Source organism: Onychomys torridus, chromosome 1 (assembly GCF_903995425.1).
Source record: "Onychomys torridus chromosome 1, mOncTor1.1, whole genome shotgun sequence".
NCBI classification, from domain to species: domain Eukaryota; kingdom Metazoa; phylum Chordata; class Mammalia; order Rodentia; family Cricetidae; genus Onychomys; species Onychomys torridus.
Window position 1 is genome coordinate 98,909,190 of NC_050443.1, and position 25,222 is coordinate 98,934,411.

General features: G+C 49.2%; 1 protein-coding gene across 1 annotated transcript; it reads left to right on the forward strand.

Annotated features, from left to right (window-relative positions):
- Nucleotides 1-994: 994 nt before the first annotated feature.
- Eef2k (eukaryotic elongation factor 2 kinase) lies at nt 995-23,455 on the forward strand. The gene is made up of 15 exons (XM_036177406.1): nt 995-1,006; nt 4,586-4,686; nt 7,557-7,617; nt 10,435-10,472; nt 10,878-11,049; nt 11,197-11,346; nt 12,150-12,282; nt 12,543-12,670; nt 13,190-13,391; nt 15,433-15,500; nt 16,650-16,718; nt 17,637-17,699; nt 19,672-19,806; nt 19,948-20,136; nt 23,297-23,455. Exons 1-15 carry the CDS (start codon nt 995-997, stop codon nt 23,423-23,425), a joined length of 1,650 nt encoding a protein of 549 aa, XP_036033299.1. The 3' UTR covers nt 23,426-23,455.
- Nucleotides 23,456-25,222: the final 1,767 nt, after the last annotated feature.

The following is a 25,222-nucleotide window of genomic DNA, read 5'->3' on the forward strand; positions in this document are numbered from 1 at the left end:
CTGTCACCCACATTCAGTGGGTCTAGTTCAGTCCCATGCAGGTTCCCGGGCCGTCAGTCCAGAGTCAGTGAGCTCCAACTAGCACGGGTCAGCTGTCTCTGTGGGTTTCCCCATCATGTTCTTGACCCCCTCTTCTTCTTTTTTTTTTTTTGAATGCCAAATGCTGTTTATTGAAGGAGGGAGGAAGTCTTAAATACAGGCTTACAGCACAATGGGAGAACCCCAGAGGGTAGAAGTTCGCTTCTGATGTGTTTTTGTTGTTGTTGTTGTTGTTTGTTTGTTTTTAGTTTTTGTTTTTGTTTTTTTTTTTGAGCTGAGGATCGAACCGGGCCTTGCACTTGTTAGGCAAGCACTCTACCACTGAGCTAAATCCCCAGCCCTGCTTCTGATGTTTTATAATCTTGCATCTAAGCTGTTAACGCCCAATATGCAGGATACACAGACAAGGAGCTTCCCTTAAGCATTCAGGAGAGTAATACTTGACTTTTTAATACTGTGCTTTGAAAAAGGAAAAGTCGGTTGCAGCTATGTATGGTGGTGAACGCCTATAATCCCAGCATCTGAGAGGCTGAGGCTGGAGGATAGAGAGCTTGGGGACAGTTTTCTGTAGTGAGAGCCAGCCTTAGAAACAAGTCAGTTGCATTAAGCCACCTGTGGCTGGCGATGTGTGGAATGATTCCTGAGTTTGGAAAAGGTCACTTTTGTTATCTACCTTCCTCCAACACCACACCCTCACCTGTAAAGTGCTGTCTTCCTTCTTTGTTTTTGTTTTTAGTGGTGGTGGGGATAGAACCTGGGACCTCGTGTGTTTCAGGCAAGCAGTGTACCTGTTAGCCACCGCCCCAACCCTTTAACTACGGTTTTGGTTGGTGCTCCTGAGTCTAGCCAGATGACTTCTGTGGATAATCCACCCCTGAGTGGGGCAGCCCTTGGTGGTGGTGGTGGTGTAGGTAGTGGTGGAGTCGTCATTCAAGACAGACACAGCCAGAGAACCATGTCTCCACAGGTAGAGACATGCTCAGAAGGACAGGCAGCCTCCGCTTCTCCAGACAGACAGATGAGCCACTCCCAGCTGCTGAAACATAAGTGGAGACAGTGATGTGCCTTTTAAAATACAGGGATTGAAATTCTGAAATGATTTTGGATGTCAGCTTATCTGCGGGGAGTCATTCATAAGAGGGAAAAGTGAGTGCAAGCCAATTCCGTAGGAGTGAACTCACATAGTGCATTACTCTACACTGTTGCAAATGTGTAAACTTTGCACTCCCTTGTCGTAATCTCCCATTAAAACTTGAGTGACATATTTACCGCTGCTTGGAGTGTAACTTACAAGTACATTTTGGGGCAATTTCTAATTTTTTTTTTTCACTGCTGAGTCTTGAACCCAGGGCTGAGTACTCTGCTACACTGACCTGTTTCCCAGGCCCCCAGACTGTAAATCTGGTCCAGTATTTACACTGACAACAAAGAAACAAAACTCTCTCCTCCTGAGATCTTGCACGAGTATGCAGAGTTGTAGAGGTAAAGATGCTAGCTAGCATCAGCACTGTTTGTACTGGGGCGTACTGGAAGGCATCCAAGTACAGTCTCGGGGGGCAGATGTGTAGGGTACATCTACACAGTCTGTATCCCACGCCCTGGGAAGGAGGCAGTCTGTACACACAAGCCGGGAGGGCGTCTAAGAGTGGAAAGTTATGTGCGGAAAGCAGGATTCAGAACAGAAGCGGGGTGTGCCACCCTCGATGCACACTGTTAACAAAGGCAGAGAGGAAACCTGCTGAATGTCTACAGCAGGCATCAGCCCACGAAAGGCTGTTGGGAGGACTCCACTTTCTCATTCAGAAATCTGTAGTGGTTTTCATAGGAAGCAGACGGTCCTTTTTGGGGTGGGGGTTGGTGGCGGTGGTGGTGAGGACCTCTAAATAATGCATGAAGTCCCAGGGATCTGCTCCCCCAAAAGGATGTAATGTGTTTTCTGTGTGATTCCGACCATATTTTTAAAAATGCATCAAACAGAACTCACTGAAGGCGTACGTGGACAGTGGCTGCTGTGGTCTTTTCTGTATTTGCCATGTAGTTTCATTAATCTTAAATTAGCCTCTAGACGAGAAGGAAAACAATTAGGGGCTTTGCAGAGACTGGAAAGCCTCTTGCAAGGGAGCTCTGGTTCTCTCTCTCTCTCTCTCTCTCTCTCTCTCTCTCTCTCTCTCTCTCTCTCTCTCTCTCTGTCTCTGTCTGTCTGTCTCTCTCTCTGTCTGTCAGTGTATGTATGTGTGTGTGTTGTGAAGTCTCAGCTGCTTTCCCTGAAGACTTCTATTTTTAGCAGGATCCCAGTGAGGGGTTCATGCTAGGAGGGTGGGCACTGTGCGGCTAGCTCTGCTGAGGCCTGGGAAGCTGGGCTTCTTCCAAGGATGGCTGGCGCACTGAAGGATACCGGTGGTGGCAAAGGCCATCTGAAATTGCTGTCCCTTGACTGCCCCTTTCCTGTCTCAGAGCCCCTTCTGGCCTGTCTCACCAGATGATGCCTCCTACCTATTATCTTCCCCTGTGGGGGGAATTTGGGGTCTTGATGATTCTAAAGCGAAGATTTAAGTTCCTTTGGGGCAAAGATCTGAGTTTCTTAGAGAGCAAAAGGGTAGTGAAGATTCAGAGCACCATGGACTGAGGATATTGGTTCGGAAAGGGCAGGGAAGATTCTGCTTTGGTATCCCCAAAGCAGTAAAACGACTGGAGAAAGTTCAGCTGGGAAGCTGCTAAGTCAGTCTGTGGTCTGCTGCTGTAACAAAACAGCTGCGGCAGTTTATAAAGAAGAGCTGCTGGATGGGTGTCTTGGCTCACACCTCTGATCCCAGCACTCAGGAGGTGCAGGCAGGAGGATCTCTGTGAGTCTGAGGCCAGCTGATCTACGGAGGGAATTCTAGGACAGCTAGGACTATACTATGAAACCCTGACTCAAGAAGGAAAACAGCGGGGAGGGGACAATTAATTTTAAAAAAGTCTTTTTAAGTAGAAGTTTAAGATTGGATCCTGGGACATCCAAGAGCCTATCTGGCATCTTCTGGCATCTGGCAAGAGCCTTGTCCTGCAGAGTCATAACATGGCAGAGGGAGTCTCGTGATGAGATACAGTGACTGTATTAACCCTGGTCTCTTCCTCTTCTCATAAAGCCACTGGTGTCGTTGTGGGGCTGGCAGGGGGCTCTGTCTCCCTGGCCTCCTCTATTCCTAATCTGCTCCCAAGGATCCCATCTCTAAATATCATCTCTATGGGAGTTCAGGGATTGAGTTTCCAACACACGAGGCTTGAGGGCCATACTCAGACCATAGCACATACCATACAGCCTTTTAACAGCCTTTCTTCCTTCTCCTCCTCTTCCTCTCTTTCTCTTCATCCTCCTCCCCATTCTTCCGTGTTTTGAGCCAGCTCTATGTAGCCCTGTCCACCCTGGCACTCTTTATGTAACCCAGGCTGACCTCAAACTCATGGCAATCCACCTGCCTCAGCTTCCCAGGGCTGCGACTACAGCTGTGCACCACTGTACCTAGCTTCTTAGCCTTTTACATGAAGGTAGTAAGAACCTGCTTAAGCACTCCTTGCCATAGCGCTTAGGTTGGGTTCATTTCTGCCAGATGACAGGATGCACCTTGAATTCGTGTGAGAGTGAGCTTAGTTACCCTGCTGTGAGGTTGATTCCTGGATGCAGGAGCTGCTGGGAGAGTTAAGGAATGGGGGTTTTGTTGTTGGCTCCCCTCCCCCCATCATAGCTTTCTAGCAGGGTGCCTTTTATACGAAGTATTTGTAGTGTTGTCACATCAGGAAATCTGTGTCCTGACGTGCACTCACTAAAAATGCTTACACTTGTTTGAATGAATGAAAGGAGCATTTTCTGGGGCTCAAACCCAGGGCCTTGTATATACTAGGCCAACACTCTATCACTGAGCTATATCCCCAGCCCAATATAATATAATATTTTATTTTTTTATTGAGACAGTCTCACTTTGCAGCTCTGACTATCCTGGAACTATGATGACCAGGCTGGCCCCAAACTCACAGAAGTTTGCCTGCCTAGCAATCATATTTTATTAAAAAAAAAAAAAAAAAGACAAAAGAAAACGTGTGTGTGTGTGTGTGTGTGTGTGTGTGTGTGTGTGTGTGTGCGCGCGCGCACGCGCACAGGCTTTGATACCTGAGAAGGCTGGAAGAGGATACCAGATCCCTTGAGCTGGAGTTAGACTCAGCTGTGAGCTGTGTAATGTGGCTGGCTGCTCATCAAACCAAACCCAGGTCCTCTGCAAGAACAGTGCATGCTCTTAACCACTGAACCATCTCTCCAGCCCTCAGAAAGGCTTATTTTCACTTTCAGCTTTTTGGCAGCGAGTGAGTATAATTAACATGTCGGAGACTTCTATCTGTAGGCTGAGCCCATGAGAACACACTGGGTCCCCCCCCCCGGGACTGTTGTTGGGAGGACAGCGGATGGGAATCCTTTCTTTGGGATGCTGTGGTCCTCCCCGGGGGACCTAACTGGGGAAGAGGCGGCTGGCCGCCCCTGGCCTGGGCCTAATGCTCCCTTTGCCTTCTGCAGGAAGCCTGGAAGCACGCGATTGAGAAGGCCAAGCACATGCCTGACCCCTGGGCCGAGTTCCATCTGGAGGACATCGCCACAGAACATGCTACTCGGCACAGGTCAGCAATTTGTCCCAGGGGCTTCGAGCGGTTCTTGTGGGGTGGGGGTGGAGCATCATGGGTCCTGCTTCTGGTTAAAGAAAAGGAACTAATACAGTACCCCAGTTTCAGATTCTGTAGCATGTAGGGTTGTCAGAGAGGCCCAACCAGTTAAGCCTGTACTAACATCCATAGTTGGAATCAGTCTGCAACGTGGAAAACTTTTCATCCTAGATGTTTTGGATAAGGAAGGGGGAGCATTTTGTGCAGCAAAGGTGCATTGATCCTCCATTTGAAGGTGCTTGAGAGTTGAGCAGAGCTCGACAGGGCAGCCCAGGGATCCAGGTTCCTTCTGACTTGCTACACCATCCTCCCAATGCTTGTCCTTGCAAATACCAGACAGCGCAGCAGGTTTTAATGCATGGTCACTGGCAGTGACATTCTTCTTTGGCTAGCACACCCTGTCCTCTTCCATCATTCCTGCTCCTGTCCTTCAAGGAGATGGCTGCAGAGTCGTGTGTCGTCTGTCATCGTCCCTCCCCAACCCCCCCACCCCCTCACCTCCCCACCCCAGCCCCGCACCTCCTCTCCTACCTCCCAGTGTGGGGTCAGGAGAGGTCAGCATGGGTTGGACCTCTCTCAACCTGCAAGAGCACTAGGGTAGCAAGCTGGTGACACCGTGTCTAGGCCCTGAGGATCACCAGGGAAAGAGGGGCCCTATGGTTCTGTGTCTTGAAGCCCAGCTGGGATCTTAGACCAGGCTGAACTGTTTATTTCCTAACTAATTGCCTGAGTTTATGCTACCCAGGCTGCCAATGAGAGTATGCCAGGCATGGCTGTCTGAAACATTCTGAAATTTCTAAACCTGATGCCTCTTTCTCTGGCCATAGATTTTTAAGATTTTTTTAAGCCTTGGTACAAGCTGGCCCTCTGTTTAGGACAGGTTTCCTGTCCCTCTGAACTGTTTCCAGGGTGGTTGAGAGCTAGAGTCTGCTTTACAAATGCCTGAGTTTGAATCCTGATGCTCTGAGCCAGTTTCTGTAAAACAAGCATAGTAACTGTCGCCATCTCAGGGTCTCTGCAAAGATGAAATGAAACCATCTGTTTAAGAACCCAGCGTCGCCGAGCAGTGGTGGCGCATGCCTTTAATCCAAGCATCCTGGAGGCAGAAGCAGGCTGATCTCTGTGAGTTCAAGGCCAGCCTGGTCTACAGAGCAAGATCCAGGACAGCCTCCAAAGCTACAGAGAGAAACCCTGTCTCAAAAAAAACAGGGGGGGGGGGGGGGAGAACCCAGCATATCGTGAACTCCATGAGCTTTAGATGCACTAGGCATTGAATCATTCCTGCGTTTCTTACTGCATTACTGGGGATTGAACCTAGGGCTTCCTATATACTAGACAGGTGTTCTGCCTGTGGTCCCCATTCCCAGCCTTCATTTTATTTTTATTTTAAGATAAGGTCCCCCCAAGTTGGCCTAGGCTGACTTTGAACTTACTATATAGCCCAGGCAGACCTCCAACTTGGCTATTCTTCTGCCTCACCTTTGAAAGTAGCTGGGGTTACAGATCTCTGTCACCAGTCCTGGCTGACTCTTCCTTTTATGGTGTTAGTGGTTGTAAGCAGCAAACAAGACCTTTCAAGGTTGCACCCTGACCCCCTTCCCCAGCTTCTGGGTGTCTCTCAGAGTGGAGGTAAGGGAGTGGGTGGTACATCTATGGCCTCCCTCTCTCAATGGACTATGGAGAACACAGTGCTTGCCTCACACTGGCTGCAGGCGGATTGCCAGCCTGGGAGAGCCCTCCTCCTCTGAGCCTAGGGAGGTAACCTGCCTGTTCTTCCTGCTCAGGTTTCCAGTTCTGACAAACCTGTTTTCCCAGGTCTGGGTGTTCTGAGCCAGGAGGCCACTGGCCAGAGATAAGGGTTGGTTCCTGCTGTAGTGACTCACTGAGGTTGGAACTCCACCAGGCCTGAGGCTGCCAGATTTGCTCTGGGAAGAGAATTCCTGAGAGAGTGAGGATGGGGGTATTGTGGGACCACCTCTCCCCTCCCACCTCTTCTTCCTCCGTTCTTCCATCGCTCTCCCTCATCTTTCCTGCCATGCCACTCTCCACCTCTCCACACCTCTCTCTGCCTGTCTCACACGTTCGTCTCTCAATCCATCCCCCTTTCTTCCCGGCTTCCCTCTATCATTTCCTCCATGTTTCCTCCACACTCTTTCTTATCTTGCCTCCGAGGTAACTCTTCCCCTGCCCCCTACTTGTGCTGTGACAGTCCTTACCTCTCGGGAGCTGTGTCTACCTGTGTGGGCTGCACCTGGCCCAGTGCTTGGCAAAACTGAGAGACTGCTGCCTCCCTCCATCTCCGGAACCTGCTGTTTGTTACTGTTCCGTCTCGGGCAGTCCATATGTTCAGAGATCCTCCTGTAGTCCCGTAGGATATGTGGATTGCTTGTTGGACTGTCTGAGACCTAACAGTTATGTAGATCAGTTATAAGGATATTTATATCTTCAGTCATCCATCCAATGCATGTTTATTAAGCATCTACACACACTAGGCCCTGTGGTGAGCAAGACAGACCCGGGCCTCTTTTGTGGACTTGTGGCCTAATAAAAGAGCAGAGCAAGCCAGGCAAGAGCCCAGCAGGAGGTGCTGGTCTTGGCAACACCACACAGAAGGAATAAGTGTGTCTGAGGAAAGGCAAGTCCCCCTGAGGTCATGGGCAGAGCCTGGGAGAGAGGGAAGAAGGTGTGGGGACCCACCCCAAGACTGAGCAAGCCTGTTGGCCCAGGTGCAGAGCAGACTGGGTCCTGAGGCCCATAGAGAGCCCGGGAGTGTTTGAGCTAGTGAGGGGCAGGACCAGGATGCTCTAGGAGGGCTCTGATCTCTGTAGGTACAACGCTGTCACCGGGGAATGGCTGAAAGACGAGGTTCTGATCAAGATGGCATCTCAGGTAAGCAGAAACCTGAGCTGTGAGGGGACAGGGCCTGGTAGGGACTTTTCCCAAGCCATTTTCAGTGCCCTCCTTCCAAACTGCCCTATATTTAATTTTGTTTTTTGTTTTCATTTATTTATTGTGTGTGCATGTGAGAGAAACAGACAGAGTTGGCCTTTGCAGGCCAGGCTAAGCAGCATCACATTCACTGTGGTTGGTCTCAAACTCACAACTTCCTGCCTCGGTCTCCTGCATGCATACTGTAAACCCACTTTAATTTTTATTTTTGGGGTTTTTCCTGTGTTGTCCACATATTATTTTTTTTAGTTGTATTTTATTTATTTATTTTGCGCACTCGAGCACACTGTGTGTGTGTGTGTGTGTGTGTGTGTGTGTGTGTGTGTGTGTTGGTCAGAGGACAACTTGTTTTCTTTCTTTTCTTCATATGGATCCCAGGGGTGGAGTTCATGTTTTCAGGCTAAGTGGCAAGAACTTCAACTTTCTGAGCCATCCCCTGGCACTATATTATACTTTTTAATTCTTATTAGATTAAAAAAAAATTTAATTATTTGTGCGTGAGGGCACGTGTGCATGAGGGCATGCATGCTGCCATGCACATGTGGAGGTCCAAGGACAGCATTTGGTTCTCTCTTTATCATGGGGGTTTCCCGGATGCTCCTTTTGTTGTGCTCGGCTTCAGGCATTTTACTCACTGAGCTGTCTCCCCAGCCAGCATTCTGTGTTTTTAAATACTCTTTCATTAACACATATCCCACATACCACACACACACACACTGCTCACTTCATTTACATGGTTCAGGCTGCAGGTCAGTGGGGGCATGCTTGTATAGCATGCACAGGACCTTGGTATCCACCCCCAGCACTGCAAAAAGAAAGAAAAACATATTCAGTTCTCATATACTCTGTTTAAATCCATAGAGCCCATTTGTATGTTCATGGGGCCACACGCTGGAGCATGGACTGCCCCCCAGGGGTCGAATCCCTGAGGCACACTCACACCTTCACACGTCCTGCTTGCGATCAAGCCAACCCAAATCCCAACATGGACTGATGATGGCCCAGGAAGAACATTCTTACCCTCCCTGGCCACCCCATTCCTCCATCACCTGAACTCTTGGAAACCCCAGCTCACTTTCTGTAATGTAGATAAGCTCGGCTTTAGGCCCTTCATACACAAAGATGTCATGAAGACGTCTCAGTGGGTCACTGCCAGTGGACTGGTTTGCATGGCACTACCCTGTTTTTTTGTTCGTTTGTTTAAGCTACTAAACACATTGAGTAGCTGCAACCAGCCTCCTGCAAAGAAAAAAGAAACAGGACTGGAAAAAAAAGGGCTCTTCCTGCGCAGTGAGGGGACCTCTTAGAATGTAACACACTCTCAGGAGAAACAGTAAAGAAGCTATACCTCATTGGTGTGTAAGTCCTCGGCATGTGGGAGGTGCTGGGTTCCATCCCCACACCAAGAAGCAAGCAAAGCATACATCTTGTCCCCACAGGCTTCTCTCAGTCACTGCTCACCCACCAAGGCTCAACACTGTCCCAAACCCTGTCCTAAGGTTTTCATTTCTGTCATTGCGCCTTTTGAGTATGGTTTCTTTTACTCAGCATTTTCCATTTCTTAAAATAATTTAAATATTTTTTTATTTTATGTGCATTAGTGTTTTGCCGTGGGTTTTGGGTCTCCTGGGATTAGAATTACAGACAGTTGTGAGCTGCTTGCTGTGTGGGTGCTGGGAATTGAACCCAGGTCCTCTGGAAGAACAGCCAGTGTCCTTAACCCTTGAGCCATCTCTCCGGCTCCAACAGTTCCCATCTTTTGCTTTGCTGTGTGAGCATTTCGTTGAATGAACAGACCCAGTGCTTGGTGTGGCAGGTTACTAGTGGTCACTGAGGTAACCTGCCTCTCTCCTCCCTCCTCTCTGTTTTTACTGTTTTCCTTCTTTCTGTATCTTCATATTTTTAAGTGTGTGTGTGTGTGTGTGTGTGTGTGTGTGTGTGTGTGTGTGTGTACACACGTACGCAGTGCCCCCCAGAGGCCAGAAAAGGGCCCTGGAGCTAGAGTTATAGGTGGTTGTGAGCTGCATAACATGGATGCTGGGAGCTGAACTCAGGTCCTCTGTAAGACAGAAAGAGTTCTTAACTGCTGAGTTATTTTTTTCCCTTCTGTTTTGAAATAGCATTATTTTGAGATAGCATTATTCAGCTTTTTATACCTGTGACCCAATTCTCTACACAATCATTTTGTTGTTGTTGGGGTTTTTTGTTTTGTTTTGTTTTTTGACAGGGTTTTTCTATCCAGCCCTGGCTGTCCTAAAACTTGCTTTGTTAAACCAGGCTGGACTTGAATTCAGAGGTCCGCCTGCCTCTGCCTCCTGAGTGCTGGGATCAAAGGCACGAGTCACCACACCTGGCTCATGGTTTCAGAACTTGCAATTCGTGGTCTGTTGGCCCTGATGCTTAGGACCTGTGTGGGCTCATTACATTCCATCAGAAGCACGTGGCAGAGGAGGCCTATTCACCGGATGGTGGCCAGGAAGCAGAGAGGCAAAGCAAGGACTGAAAAGCAGCCTTTGTCATGCAGTGCCCATTCCCAGCACTGTGGGTTCTTCCATGGGGCTGAGATGATGGATCAGGGGTCCTCCTCATCCCAGCAGTCTCCAGGCTGAAAGGCCTGTGTGGCTTTGGTACTGAGGTTCAGGAGGGACAGCCTAGGGTTATTAGGATTGAGGTAATGTACAGGACACCTTGCTGGGTAGGCAGTGACAGTGGGGATCATGGGGGTATGGGCACTGATGACTCTGTTCTGTCTTTCAGCCCTTTGGCCGTGGAGCAATGAGAGAGTGCTTCAGGACGTAAGTGACTTGGCCTGGGACTTTTGCCAAGACTCCTAAAAGACTCCTTTTGCTAAGACTGGGCGTTGTGGGGGGGTGGGAGTGGGGGGTGGTAATTTCCAACCAAAGGCTGGAGACAAGTGGTCTGTGCCTCCCTGTTGCCCAAGTTCTCCATCCGGTGTCTGTTGAACCCCACACTGGCCCCATTGTAGGGCTGTGGAGGCATAGAGAATGGGATGGGAGGTCCCAGACACTGGTCCTTAGCCCTTCTGGAGGAGTGGGGATATTTCCTTTCCTCTACCCCTGTACCCTGTTCTTCCTCCACCTAGCCATGTCAGACAGGGCCTAGTTATTCTGAGATCTCAAGGTTGTTTCTGCAGTGGACTGCTGAGTTCGAGACAGGCTCTCCCTCGTCTTCCTCCCCAGGAAGAAACTTTCCAACTTTTTACATGCCCAGCAATGGAAGGGGGCCTCCAACTACGTGGCCAAACGCTACATCGAGCCGGTGGACAGGAGCGTGTACTTTGAGGACGTCCAACTCCAGATGGAGGCCAAGCTCTGGGGGGAGGAGTACAATCGGCACAAGCCCCCGAAACAGGTGCGTGAACCCCGTCTGTCTCCCTCCTACACCGCTGGCTGGCTACGAGGGTGATGGTGAAACTTGGGGTGCTGGTCTGTGCCCAGATGAGCAGTGTGCTCCCAGCCCAGGCCTCCCACCTGACCCTGCTCCCTGCTCTTCCCCCAGGTGGATATCATGCAGATGTGCATAATTGAGCTGAAGAATAGGCCAGGCCAGCCCCTCTTCCACCTGGAGCACTACATTGAGGGCAAATACATCAAGTATAATTCCAACTCAGGCTTTGTCCGTGATGACAACATCCGACTAACGCCACAGGTGAGGCCCTGGGCTTGCTCTCACCTCACACTTTCATCCTCCATCCCCTGGGGAAGGCCCAACCCTAGACAGGGAGATCCCTGTGGGTGGGGTCTTACATCCTCAGAGGCTCCTCACATCCATTGGAACATGAGTGAACCCAGTGCTCCAACATGCTAAGCACCTGCCCTACCACACACCAGTATCCCCAGCCCCTAAAAAGACTGCCCCGCCCCTTTCCATGTGTTTGTCTGCAGTGTACATGTGCCATGTGTCTGCATGTGTGTGCACCTGTGTGTGTCCTGTGATGTTGGGGATCATCCTCGATCACTCTTATACCTTATTCTTTGATTCAGGGTGTCTCAGTCAAACCCAGAGCTCACGGATATGGCTAGTCTTTGTAGTCAGCTTGCTCTGAGGATCCCATCTCCACAGTCTAAAGCTGGACCTAAGGGTAGACCTATATCTGCACCCAACATTTATATGAGTTCTGGGGATCCAGGTTCTGGTCCTCATGTTTGCATGGCAAATGGTTTAACCACTAAGTCATTTCACAAGATTGTTTTTTAAAGCAACACACCTGCCACTCTGTGCTGGTGTCTTTCAGCAGCCCTAAGATGGCCATAAACCTGTAATCCTGAGGGTTTTGCAGAGTTGAGCAGATCCTCCTTCTGTCTTTTACTCTATAAAACTCTTGTTGCAGAGAATGCCCTCGCCAGGCAGACCTGAGCATTAAAGCCTGCAGCACAGCAGCAGGCCAGCATCTGCCTAGTCCACAATCTGGTCTGTTACAACTACCTTCTCTTCCTGTCCCCTACACATAGGCTTTCAGCCACTTCACATTTGAGCGTTCTGGTCATCAGCTGATTGTGGTGGACATCCAGGGTGTGGGTGACCTTTACACTGACCCACAGATCCACACTGAGACAGGCACTGACTTTGGAGATGGCAACCTCGGTAAGTGGGGAGAGCCAGCCCATGTCCATGGAGACCATGCTCCCCTAAAAGCTCTTGGTTCTTTCTCCATCCAAGGGGAACACACTGAGACACTGTTGGGCCTTCCTTGAGATTATGGGGGTGGGAACTTGGTTTGTCTGATCCCCCACCCCTCCAGTTCAGCATTTTTTTTCTGCCTGTCCTGTCCACATTTCCATGTCTCCACTGTCCTTTGTCACTAGGCAAAAGTAAGACACCAGACACCCCTGTTCTGCCTGCAGGTGTCCGGGGAATGGCTCTCTTCTTCTATTCTCATGCCTGCAACCGGATTTGCAAGAGCATGGGCCTTGTGCCCTTTGACCTCTCCCCACGGGAGCAGGCTGTGGTGAATCAGAGCACCAAGCTGTTGGTGAGTACTCAGTGGCAATTCACTCCAACCGGCCGGCGATTCTGCCACCACAAAGGCAGGCACTGCTTCCTGTGGGGTGGCGTTGTCTTGGCTCTGGCCTGTTTGTGACCAGAGTGAGGAAAAGGGGCAGAAAGAGAAGAGACAGGAAGTGTGTGTCCCCATGTGCACTAACAAATGAGTGACTAGACCTGGCCCCCTGGGCCTGCCAACTGTGTACAGTGGGACCCGCCAGCTTACTCTTCCTACACGAACCAATTCAGGAGTCTATTGGCAAAAAAACAGTTTTGGCCTCTGGGTATCATGGAGCACACCAGTGCTCCAGGAAACAGGGGCTAGTAGCCCCTTTGAGCTCCATCCATATACCCCTTCTTGGACACCATAGGGTTAGTCCCAAACTGCTTTTAAAATAAGATTCTCTCTTAGGCATGTATAAAAGCCATGGATGAAAAGGTTTTGGGGTTTAGAGGAACCCTCCACTCCCTACTTTCATGACACGAATATTCCCATTAATGTCCCCAGCAATCAGCCAAGACCATCTTGAGGGGGACAGAGGAGAAGTGTGGGAGCCCCTGCATGAGGACACTCCCTGGCAGCCGACCCCCCTTGCGCCTTCACCTTTCAGAGAACTCTGGGGATGAGAACATGAGCGACGTGACCTTTGACTCTCTGCCTTCCTCCCCCTCTTCAGCCACACCTCACAGCCAGAAACTGGACCACCTCCGTAAGTCCTGGGTATTGTGATCCCAGGGGCAGGCACCAGGTAGAGCAGAGCTAAACAGGTTTCACTCACAGTAGAAAATGAGACGTTTAGCCCAGACGGCTCTATTGGTGAGTTCAGAGGACAGACTTCCAAGATGCAACCATCCAGTGTATGAAAACAGTCTGTGGTAGACAGGGAGACTACCCACCTTGGTGTGGTTTATGAAGCTAGCAAAGCCGGCATCTGACAGAACGCAAGAGAGAACACTCCAGCTCAGCGTCATTACAAGCGCAGGGCACTATTGGTGAAATTATTAAGGCCACTCCACGTAGTTAAAAGGGAGGTTTATTTTGTGGGGTAACTTACAAATGAAGGGATAGGTTGCAGGGTCTGGCAAAGGTATAGCGCAGTCTGGCGGTGTTCTCTGGAGAACTCTGCTCGGTCTACCTCCAGCGTCCAGGGTCCCGGAACCAAGAGAGACCTCCTCTCCTCCTCTTCCGCTTCCTCCTCCGCCCTGCCTTGTGGGCATGACCATTACCGAAGCCTCAATGGGGGTTGGAACTTCCAGGCCAATGCTGGGATGGCTATCCTCTACAGGGTACAGACTGTGAATAAGCCAGTTATAGTGTACCAGTCCATGACTGAGACAGAGGCAGGGAAATCTCTTAAGTTTGAGGCCAGCCTGATTTTCATAGCAAGTTCCAGGCCAGCCAGGGCTACCTAGTTAAGTCTCTCAAAAACTAAAACAGAACAACCACACCTCCCCAAGATAATCTTTGTAAAAAGTAAAGTACTAACAAAATCTACCAGCCCATCATGGTCGAATCTGAGTTATTCTGCATCAGGAAACGTGTTAACAGCAGTAAGTCAAAGGAATGAAGCTGAAGCTGGAAGGTGGCTCCCTGGATAGAGGCATGTGCCATAAAATGCTTTTTAAAAATATTAAAAAGCTATTTAAAAATGTAAAAGCTGTTTTTATGAACTGTATGTACATGGGTGTATGCTGGAGTTGAACACAGGCCTTATTCTTTTTTGTTGTTGTTGGTTTTTTGTTTTTTGTTTTTTGTTTTTTCAGAGCTGAAGACCGAACCCAGGGCCTTGTGCTTGCTAGGCAAGCGCTCTACCATTGAGCTAAATCCCAAACCCCAGGCCTCATTCTTGCTTGGCCTATTCTCTTCCATTGAGATTTCCCAGCCCACATTGTTACAGACTTAATTAGAATGGTCAGCCTTCTGTGTGTGATGGCCACCTGCTTATTCCAGCACTCGGAAGACTGAGGCAGGTGGATCTCTGTGGGTTCAAGACTAGCCTGGTCTACATAGTGAATTCCACAACAGCCAGGGTTACATGAGCTGCTGTCTGAAACAACAGCAAAAAGATGAGCCAGATGGGTCAGACTGCAGCTTGCTTAGGACAGGAGACGGAACAAGATGACTGCCAGGAGACAGTTGGCTCGAAAGCCATGCTGTGACGCATACTCTGGGCCCCACATGAACGGGTGGCTTCTCTCCCATCATAGCTGCACCTTGTTTAGATATGTATATCTATGTACATTTCAGAGACACAGATCCCATGGCTATCAAGTGGCAGGCTTGGAAGGAATTGAGAAAGAACTGTAGCTCTTCAGGGGCGATAATACCTTTTTCCTATGTGATGCTTCTCTTTAAAAATTAAAAGTAGCTGGGCAGTTGTGGCGCACACCTTTAATCCCAGCACTGGGGAGGCTGAGGCAGGCGGTTCTCTCTGAGTTCGTGGCCAGCCTGGGTCTATAGAGCTAGTCCCAGGACAGCCAAGGTTACATAGAGAAACCCTGTCTCAAAACAACAAAATAAATAAATAAATAAATAAATAAATAAATAAATAAATAAATAAATAAATGATAAAAGTAAAATGCTAGACATGGTGATGCACAGTTGTAACCCCAGCACTTGGGAGGCTGAGGCAGGAGGATTGCCAGGAGTTGGGCTGCATAGTGAGGTTTGGTGCAGATGCCATGTGCTGTAGGCAGGCTACATGCGACTCTTGGGCATGTCCTACATCACCTTTGCTTGTCCTTGCTCAGATTGGCCAGTGTTTGGTGACCTCGATAACATGGGCCCTAGAGACCATGACCGCATGGACAGTCACCGGGTGAGTGGAGAGGAGGGAGGGTCTGGCTGCCGTCCCCGGGGGGGGGTGTGGAAAAGAGGGCTTAAGGCTGATGGAGGCAGCCCCACCCAGGTCTGCTTTGAGTATCTCTCAGATTGCCCCCCCAGGTTCAAGTTCGTTTTTGGCTGCTGTTTGGAACCATCATCTTGGCCAGATGGTATTTTAAAGAGCTTTGGTTTATTTCTCACTTAATTCTCAAGATGTATGAGATAGATTTTTCTAATTCCCTTTACAATAGATTGTATTCTGGAACTAGATGGGGGCTGAGGATGTGCTTAGTGGGTAGAAAGAATACTTGCCTAGCATGCATGAAGCCCTGAGTTCAAGCCCCAGAACTACAGAAACGGGGTGTAGCGGTGTACACCTGTAATCCCAGCACTTGTAGAGGCAGAAGGATCACAAGTTCAAGGTCATCCTTGGTGACATCATGAGTTTAAAGCCAGCCTGGGTTACATGAGCCCCTGTCTCAAAACAGAAACAGAGACAATCTAAATAAATGAGAAAGACTTATCTCACCCCCTCTTTCCTGGCTTCAGCCCTATGTTAATTGGCTTCTTTAGTACTGTGTGACGCTGCAGGACACAAGGGCAGAAGGGTGTGGCAGAAGTTGCTCACCTTATGGTGGCCAGCAAACAGAGAGGGGCAGCAAAGAAACCAGAGGGGTAAAAGGTATTCAGAGGTGTGCTCCAGTGACCTGCTTCCTCTGACTAGGCCCCACATTATCCTAGTATCCCTCTCAGCTACCAACTCCTCGCTGGGTTACCCCACGGGTGAGGTTAGCAGTCCCACGATACATCCACCTCTCAATAGCACAACTAGCTGGGAACATTTTGGGGGTGCGTTCCAAACTATAACAGTCCTTCAATGCAGGTACTAGAATGGATCCCACAGCCAAGGAAACTAAAGCTCAGAGAAGTTGATCGATTGCCCAGGTCTTGACTGGCGAGTGTCAAAGCCAGGGGTTGTGTCCAGGCACCCGGTTCCAGGGCCTGCGTTCTTTGCTACTACTATTGACGGCTTTCTGGTCCCTTGAGCAGCAGGAGCAGGAAGAAGACTGTTGAATGAGGTGATGAAACAGAGATGACAGATGACTCCAGAAGTCATCACCCTAAGCTTGTCCTCTCTCTGCAGGACAGTGGGGACAGCGGCTGCCCAAGTGAGAAGCGAAGTGACCTGGATGATCCTGAGCCCCGAGAACACGTAAGCACCCCCAGACCCTAAGACTAGAGACCTCTGTTGCCTCATCTGTTGTTATCCATTGGGATAAAAAGCTAACAGGCAAATCAGAGCTGGTCCTGAGAACAAGGAAGATTAAAAGCCATACTTTTAAAAACCTCCAACCAGACTTCAGAGAGCAGCAGATGCAGGGAAGAGGGTGATGTGGACCAGAATGAGGAAGGGGAAGAGAGAGAGGCTTGGATATAAGGTTGACACTGACAAGCAGGCTGGTCATGGTCACACACTGGAGAGGGTTATGTTCAGGGCCAGCCTGGGCTAAGGATACCCTGTCTCTAAAAGGGCAACAGCCATAAAACAAACAAAAAACAAAGGCAAGAAAATGGCAGAGAAATCTTTGGAGCTGGAAGGTTTGGTTGCGGAGCAGAGAGGATGCTGGGTAATAGGCTTCACTGGTGCTGATGTAGCTGGAGGGTCCAAGGTACAACCCTGGCAGTCCTGGGGAGTCTCAACCCTGCTTCCTCTGTCTCCCTCCCAGCTGTCTCTGAGTGGAGGTGGCTTCCATAGTCTCAGCCCCTCAGAGACTTCACCGTGCACCAAAATGGAACCTGTATAGTAAGGCCTGTTGAATGGAAGGCCCTGGTCTCCGCTATATAATTATGAACATAAGCATGCAGGAGGAAGGTAGGCCAGAGGAAGAACTAGCTACTATTTCTCCAATGGCTTCATGCCAAAGCCGGTAGGCTGGGGTCAGTCTGTTCATACAGAGATCAGAAGACTATGAACTCCTCAGCTCTGCAGACGATGGTTCCAGCTTCACCTGGGGAGCGTTGAACTTGTGTCCTAGAGGAGGGACCCTGGGAGGGCTGGTCCTGCTCCCCAGGGATTGGCTTCTGCGAGGAAGGTCTCCCCTACAATCACTCATTTTCTGTTCCCTTACAGGGCCACTCTAACAACAACCAAAGACGTGAATCCGATGAGGACAGCCTGGGCAGCTGTGGACGGGTATGTACCCATGGGAACAGGCCTGCCTCTTCCGGCTCATGTGCTCTGCCCTCCTCCCGACACACTGCCTGCCCCTGCACCTTGTGCATATCCATTTTGCAAAGGGTAGGTTGGAGGTCATGTCCTGGGCAGGGTGGCAAGAGGTTCCTGGCGAGGGGGAAAGAGATGGTCCTGGAAGAAGATAACAAGGAAGCTCATGTGTTCGAGGGCCTGACAGGAAGGTCACAGCATCTGCCACTCTCTCCTTGCCTCATCTTTCTCCCAGTGAGATGTTTGCTAAGCTGTCACCTCTTTCATATGCGAAACCTAGAGTCCTGGGCAACTTTCCCCCAGTTCCCTGGATACTCCAGGATGTGTTCCTTATTCAAAATGCTTGGGATCAGAAATGCTTTGGGTTTCAGATTATTTCTCCATTTCCCTTTTTCATGTGTGTACATACATGTGTGTGGCCATGCATGTGGAATCCAAGGTTGATATTGGGGATTATTTTTTTTTTATTGCTTTTATACCTTATTCTTCAAGGCAAGGTCTCTCAGTCAAACCCAGAGCTCACTGACCTGGCTAGTTTTAGTAGTCAGCTTGCTCTGAGAATCAGTCTCTGCCTGCTGGGGCTGTAATTGCAGGCAGGCTGCCACTCCTGCCAGACTTCTGGGCATAGGAACTTCGCTCCTCATACTTGTCCAGCAGATGTTTGGACCACTCACTGAACCGTCATCCCAATCTCACATTTTAGATTAAAAAAAATATTTGGGGATACTTGGCATATACACAGTTAGACAACTTGAGAGGAACCCAAAGTCTAACCAGGAGGTTCATCATGTATGTTTCATATATACTTGAAACATGAGCTGGGGGTGATTTCGCCCACTGTTTTTAGTGCCCTTGTCTTTTGGCCACTGTGTGTGTGGCAAGTGTCTGAGTGATGACTGCTGTCAGGCATGTTTAGGAAAGGCCAGCCCTTCTGCCCTTGTTATTCTCGGATTCTCCAACACATTGTGAACATCCCGCTCCTCACCGTTTGCTAAATTGAGTCCCTCCGGCCTGCAGAGTCCTTCCTCCGCCGAAAGCCTGTTCCCCATACCCGGAGCCCAGGGGCACCCGTCTGACAGCTGGCCTCTAACAGCTGGCCGAATTCCTTTCCCTGCTGATGGGCAGATGAAGCCGCCTCAGCCTGGAGCAGGACAGTTGCTTTCTCAGCTGAGTTACTATTGACGTGCTGGGCGGGGTCCTGCTTGCTTCAGGGCTGCAGGGCATTTAGCTGCCTGTGTTCCATGAAGTACCTCGTGGATGCTGCTCACTTCATGTTGGGTGACTCACAGAGAAAGCAAGTGTGTTTGTGGGAGTCAGTCTTTGCAGGGGCCTGGTGTGAGGAAGAGCCCAGGAGAAGGCTTGGCCTCAAACCCCAGCTGCAGCTCCAGGCTGACGAATGAGAGGGAAGTGTCTCTCAGGGCTACTGTGGCCTCTTCTGCTGGTCATTGTGTCCTGTTGCTGCCCTTAATCGTACCCATGAGCTAGTGGCAGTTGAATCTGAGTTCGAGGGCAGCCTGGCCTACAGAGTGAGTTCCAGGACAGTCAGGGCTACCCAGAAACAAAACAAAACAAAACAGAAAAAAAAAAAAAAAGAAAGAATGAATGAATGAATTGAAGCCCTGCGGGGTGGGGATGCTTCCTTGTAATCCCAGCACTTTAGAGTCTGAGGAAGAACGATCATGAATGCAAGACAGCCTAAGCTACATAGTGAGTTCAAGGTCCATCTGGACTACATAACAAGGCTCTTGTTCAAATTGTCAGAAACAAACCAAAAGAATTGGGGCCAGTCTTGTACAGTAAAGTTTGATGCCACTTGGGGTTCCTTCCCCTTGCCAGCCAGCCTCCTGTTTTCATGGCAGCTTTCTCCTTGTGACAGCACATCCGGTCCCAGCCACTCACTTCTCTGACCTTTAAACTCCATCCACCTGGTCTCTCCCATCAGGTCTGTGTGGAGACGTGGAACCTGCTCAATCCCTCCCGCCTGCACCTGCCGAGGCCCTCGGCTGTGGCCCTTGAAGTGCAAAGGCTAAATGCTTTGGACCTTGAAAGGAAAATCGGGAAGTCTGTTTTGGGGAAGGTATGGGTGATGCCCGTTCCAGAGCCCAGGACTCACTGCTCCTCTCCACTAATTGCTTCTTCTTGCAGGCTGGCTGGGCTGCCCCTGGGCATGGCTTTGGCCTCCCAGGCAGCCAGACCAACACTGCAATTTGTGTGGCAGGTCCATCTGGCCATGGTACGATACCACGAGGGCGGGCGCTTCTGTGAGAAGAATGAGGAATGGGACCGAGAGTCAGCCATCTTCCATCTGGAGCATGCAGCTGACCTGGGAGAACTGGAGGCCATCGTGGGCCTGGGACTCATGTACTCTCAGCTGCCCCACCACATCCTGGCTGATGTCTCTCTGAAGGTGAGGAGAGGTGCGGACCCAACCTAAAGTGGAGGGCTCAGGCAGTCTGTCACTTACTGCCCCCATCCTGGTGGTCACCTACTGGAGGATTTTTGTTTTTTTCGAGACAGGACCTGACTATGTAGCTCTGTTCTAGAACTCACTATGTAGACTAGGCTGGCCTTAACTCACAAAGATCTACCTGCCTGTACCTCCTGAGTGCTGGGATTCTAAGTGTGGGCCACTGTGCCTAGCTTCAACTGTGGAGGACATTTGTGGGCAGACAGGCATGGTGGCTCACACTTGTAATCCCAGAACTCAGGAGGCTGAGGCTGGAAGATCATGAGTTTGAAGCTAGCCTGGGCTATAGAGTGAGATCCAGGGCAGCTAGAGCTGCACAGAGAAACTCTGTCTCAGGAAAAAAAAAAAATCTGATTTTTGGTTTGGGATTAATCACTTCAGAGGTAGAATTGATCTCCATCATTGGTCGGTAAGTGGGTGGTGACAAGTCCCAGATCCAGGGAATAAATGACGGGATATGCAAGGAGAAACAAGCCCTGGAGGAAATAAATGAGGAGGAGCCCTTCACGGGGCTTTGATGGGTCTATATGACCCTCTCGATCAATCATGCTTCAGGCCACAGTGCAATAGCTGCAGCAGAGCCTGGCACTCAGGAGCTTCTCATTCATGCAGGGATGGATGGACATAGGGCTGGCCATGTGAGACACAGAGGCCAGGTGGGAGTGAGCCAGGCCCAGTGTGGGGGTGAGCTGTGCCCTTAGAGAAACCATACACACTCAAGCTTAGAGTTGAGAAGCAAAATGATGACAGGTCATTAGCGCTGGAATGTGGGGGTGAGGCGGTTCAGGAGCTGGGGCTGGAGTCAGCCAGCTGGGAGCTGAAACAGTGAGATGGTGATGTGGCAGAAAAGGTTTCGGGTTTACCCCCTCCCTCCTTTCCTGGTCCTTGGGCACAGGAGGAAAGAGGTGGATGGGCAGGGCCTACAAAAGCTTAGGAATATAGTTTCCAGGGGACAGAGCCTGAAAAGCTTCCGGGGAGAGAGATTGAGAGGCCTTGGTGGGTGTGTCTGTCCTTATCTGTGGCCATCTGTCCTATCTGCTGGTGGAGGCTGTGACTAGAAAGGAGGCTGAGCCGGGCGATAGTGGCGCACGCCTTTAATCCCAGCACTCCGGAGGCAGAGCCAGGCGGATCTCTGTGAGTTCGAGGCCAGCTTGGTCTACAGAGCGAGATCTAGGACAGGCACCAAAACTACACAGAGAGAAACCCTGTCTAAAAACACCAAAAAAAAAAAAAAATGAAAGGCTGGGCAAAGCTGAACTCAACACAGGCTCAGGGCACAGCCATCTTCAGAGCTGTCTGTGGCCAGTGACGGGGTGGATCCCAGACTAGCAGAGGAGGGAGAGATGTGCTGGAGACCTTTGTTTCACATTCTGAACAGGTAATGGATGTATTATTTCAAGTGTTCGTGTGCACGTGTTAAGGCTCATGCACACCCCCACAATGTGCATGGAGATCAGAGGAGAACTTGTGGTAACGGTTTCTCCCTACCCTGTGAGTCCCAAGGTCAAACTCAGCCTGTCAGGATTGATGTCAGGTTCTTTTGCCTGCTGGGCCATCTTCCTGGCCCCTAATAATTTTAATATAAAAACGTTTACAGTAGCTAGGCGGTGGTGGTGCACACCTTTAATCCCAGCATATGGGAGGCAGAGGCAGGTGGATCTCTGAGTTCAAGGCCAGCCTGCTCTACATGGCAAGTTCCAGTAGAGCTGGGGCTATTACATAGAGAAACCCTGTCTCCCCCTCCCCTCCTCCCCAAAAAATTGACAGCAAAAATGTCTCTCCTGCCTTTTCCTTCTGTATTCATGACGCCCTCCTTTTCACTCTCCCCTTCTTTCTTCTCATACTCTTCATCCTTTGTCTCCTTTGCTGGGGGTGAAATCCAGGGCTTTGCACATGCTACATAAGCTCTCTACCACTGAGCCACACCACCAGGGCCATCTTCTCACTTTCTAAATAGTAAGTTAACTATTTTCCCAGCTACTCAGATGTAGTTTCAGAAGTGCACCAGTTACCTGAGACCCTCATAGCAAATTACCACACCCTGATAAATTACCATGTCTCTTACAGTCTCCACAAAACACACACACACACACACACACACACACACACACACACACACACACACACACACGCATGCACGCAAAGCCAGGCATGGTGATGTACCCTGTCATCCCAGTACCCAGAGGGCTGTGGCAGAAGGATTGTGAATTCCAGGTCAGCCTGAGCTGCATGGTATGACCCTGTCTGAAACAGCCATGTGTTCCCACATATTTGTGTGCATGTATGCATATGAGCGTCACAGCAGCATTGCTCTCCCATCAGTGGATGAGTGGATAAAGACAATGAGATGGAGCAGTGTTTGATCCGGAGAGAGAATGAAGTCCAGGTATATGTTGCAACCCATGTGTTGCAACATCATTCTATTCCATATATGTGACACATCCAGAGTCCACAGAGACAGAAAGTGGACATGTCATTGCTTGTGGCTGGGGTAGGATGGAGAGAAAAGGATATAGGGAAAATTTGTGATTTGTGGGGTATGGTGTTTCTTTTTTGGATTAGTTAAGATATTTTGAAATTGGACCAGCAGATCACTCAGTGGGGAAAGGCACTTGCACGAACCCTGACAACCTGAATTCAGTCCTTGGGTCCCACATGGTGGAAGGAAGACCAACCCTCACAATTGTCTTCTGACCTCCATGCGTGCACTGCGGCACATGCAAACTCACACACAATAAATAAATAAGTAAACATAATACAAATGTAGGGTTTTGTTTTGAGACAGGGTTTCTGTGTGTAGCCCTGGCTGTCCTGGAACTTTCTCTGTAGACCAGGCTGGCTCTAAACTCGGAGGTTTCCTACCTCTGCCTCCTGAGTGCTGGAATTAAAGGTATATGCCACCACACCTGGCAAAAAAAAAATTTAGTTTCTTAAATCCATGGTGGGGATAGGGGAACAAGTTCATTGATATACTAAACACCATAGACATGAGCTTCCCAGCCCAGAACTCTCACAACTTAAGAAACTGGGGGTTGACGAGGGAACCTTTGCAGTCTCCCCCACACACTCATTTGCTGTTTGTGCCTTTTCTCTTTGACAGGAGACAGAAGAGAACAAGGCAAAAGGCTTTGATTACTTACTGAAGGCAGCAGAAGCTGGTGACAGGCAATCCATGATCCTAGTGGCCCGAGCTTTTGACACCGGCCTGAACCTCAGCCCAGACAGGTAGTATGGCCATCACCTGGTTGATGTTGGGGTAATCTGGGCCACATAGGTTGCTTTTTCTCAAAACAAAGAAAACAAAAACAATGAAAATGACTCTCATTTTGAGGCGAGAGTTAAGGCATGTGCCACCACCGCCCAGCTTTCAATGCTTCTTTTGAAACATTTTTTAGATTTATTTTATGTGTATGAGTGTCTTACATGCATGTGCATCCCGTGTGTGCCTGGAGGTAGCTTTAGTTTCTGTGGAATTAAGATTATAGATGGTTGTGAGGCACCACTTGGGTCCTGGGAACTGAACCTGGGTCCTCTGCAAAAGCAATGGGTGCTCTTGGCTGAGGAGCTACTGTCCTGCTCCTCAGTGTGACTTTTACCTGTGGTCTTTAGCTGTCTGCTCAGGTTGAGAATGGGGCTCTAAGTTGTCTAGGGAGTTCTGAGTGTGAGAGGGCTGTGGTTGTGGCCTTCCCTAGGGGTCAGGACCTTTGTTAATTTCAATTAGTCAGATACCCTTAGAGGTTCCTACAGTTGAAGTTAGACAATGCCTAGCACACAGAAAAGGCTGGTAAAGCCTGTTTTTATATTAACTCTGGAAATTTCTATTAATTTCTCACAGCAGTGGACCTTCACCTTGCTGTGTCTGGTGTCCCAGGAGCCTGCTGAGCAAGGACACTGACCCCCAGCACAAAGGCTATGGGCAAACATGTCTGATCCATGATTTGATGATTAAATGTTTTCAGCTGATCCACTGTTTTAAAGTCTTTTTTTTTTTTTTTTTTTTTTTGAGCTGAGGATTGAACCCAGGACCTTGCGCTTGCTAGGCAAGCGCTCTACCACTGAGCTAAATCCCCAACCCTTAAAGTCATTTTTTAAATTTTTTTGGGTTTTTTTTTTTTCTGACAAGATCTCACTGTGTGGTTGAGGTTGGCTTTAAACTCAGAATCCTCCTGCCTCAGGTTCTCAAGGGCTGGGGTTACATACATGAGCCACCATACTCAGCCTGTGGATTTTGGATCCAGCCTTCTTGAGTCTGCTGACTTGGTGGCAATCCATAAATTTCCCAGTCTCCAGACTTTCGTTGTTGACTTTGCCACTGTCCTTATGAACTTGTCCTGAAAACATACATTTTCAAAGAATCCCCTATCACTGGGGATATAGAGTCAGGATGACTTAAATATTGGTTATCAGTCTACTGCCATGCAGTTAGGTTAAAGTTCAAATTTTTTGTTTGTTTTTCAAGACAAGATTCCTTTGTGTAACAGCCCGGCTGACCTGGAATTCGCTTTGTAGACCAGGCTGGACTTGAACACATAGAGATCTACCTGCCTCTGCCTCCCAAGTGCTAGGATTAGAGGTGTGCATCACCACAGCTGGCTAAAGTTCAAATTTTTGAAAACCAAAAAACTATGATCTTGAATCCAAATGATCACAACAGACAATTTTGAAGCCCTACATAAAAAGCACCGAATCCATGCAATCTTCTCAGAAGTTGAGAACAACTCTAATGATCATTGTTTTATAGATGGGCAAATTGAAAGCATTCACGTATTTTATCTAAAGCAAACTGACAGCATAAGGGCCAGATCTGGAAGGCTTGCTTTATTAGATTGTATTACAAATGTTAAAAACTCAGGAGAGATCACACTAAGAAGTTTTTCCGCTGTATGTGAAAAGTCGGTATGGAGCCATGTTGGACCCACACTCTACATGATGCAAATCATGTTGAAGGTGGGGAGTACCACTGCCCTTCCATCAGTAAACCTTGTGGCTTACTTTGGCCTCCGTGGAAATACTTCATTCTTGATTC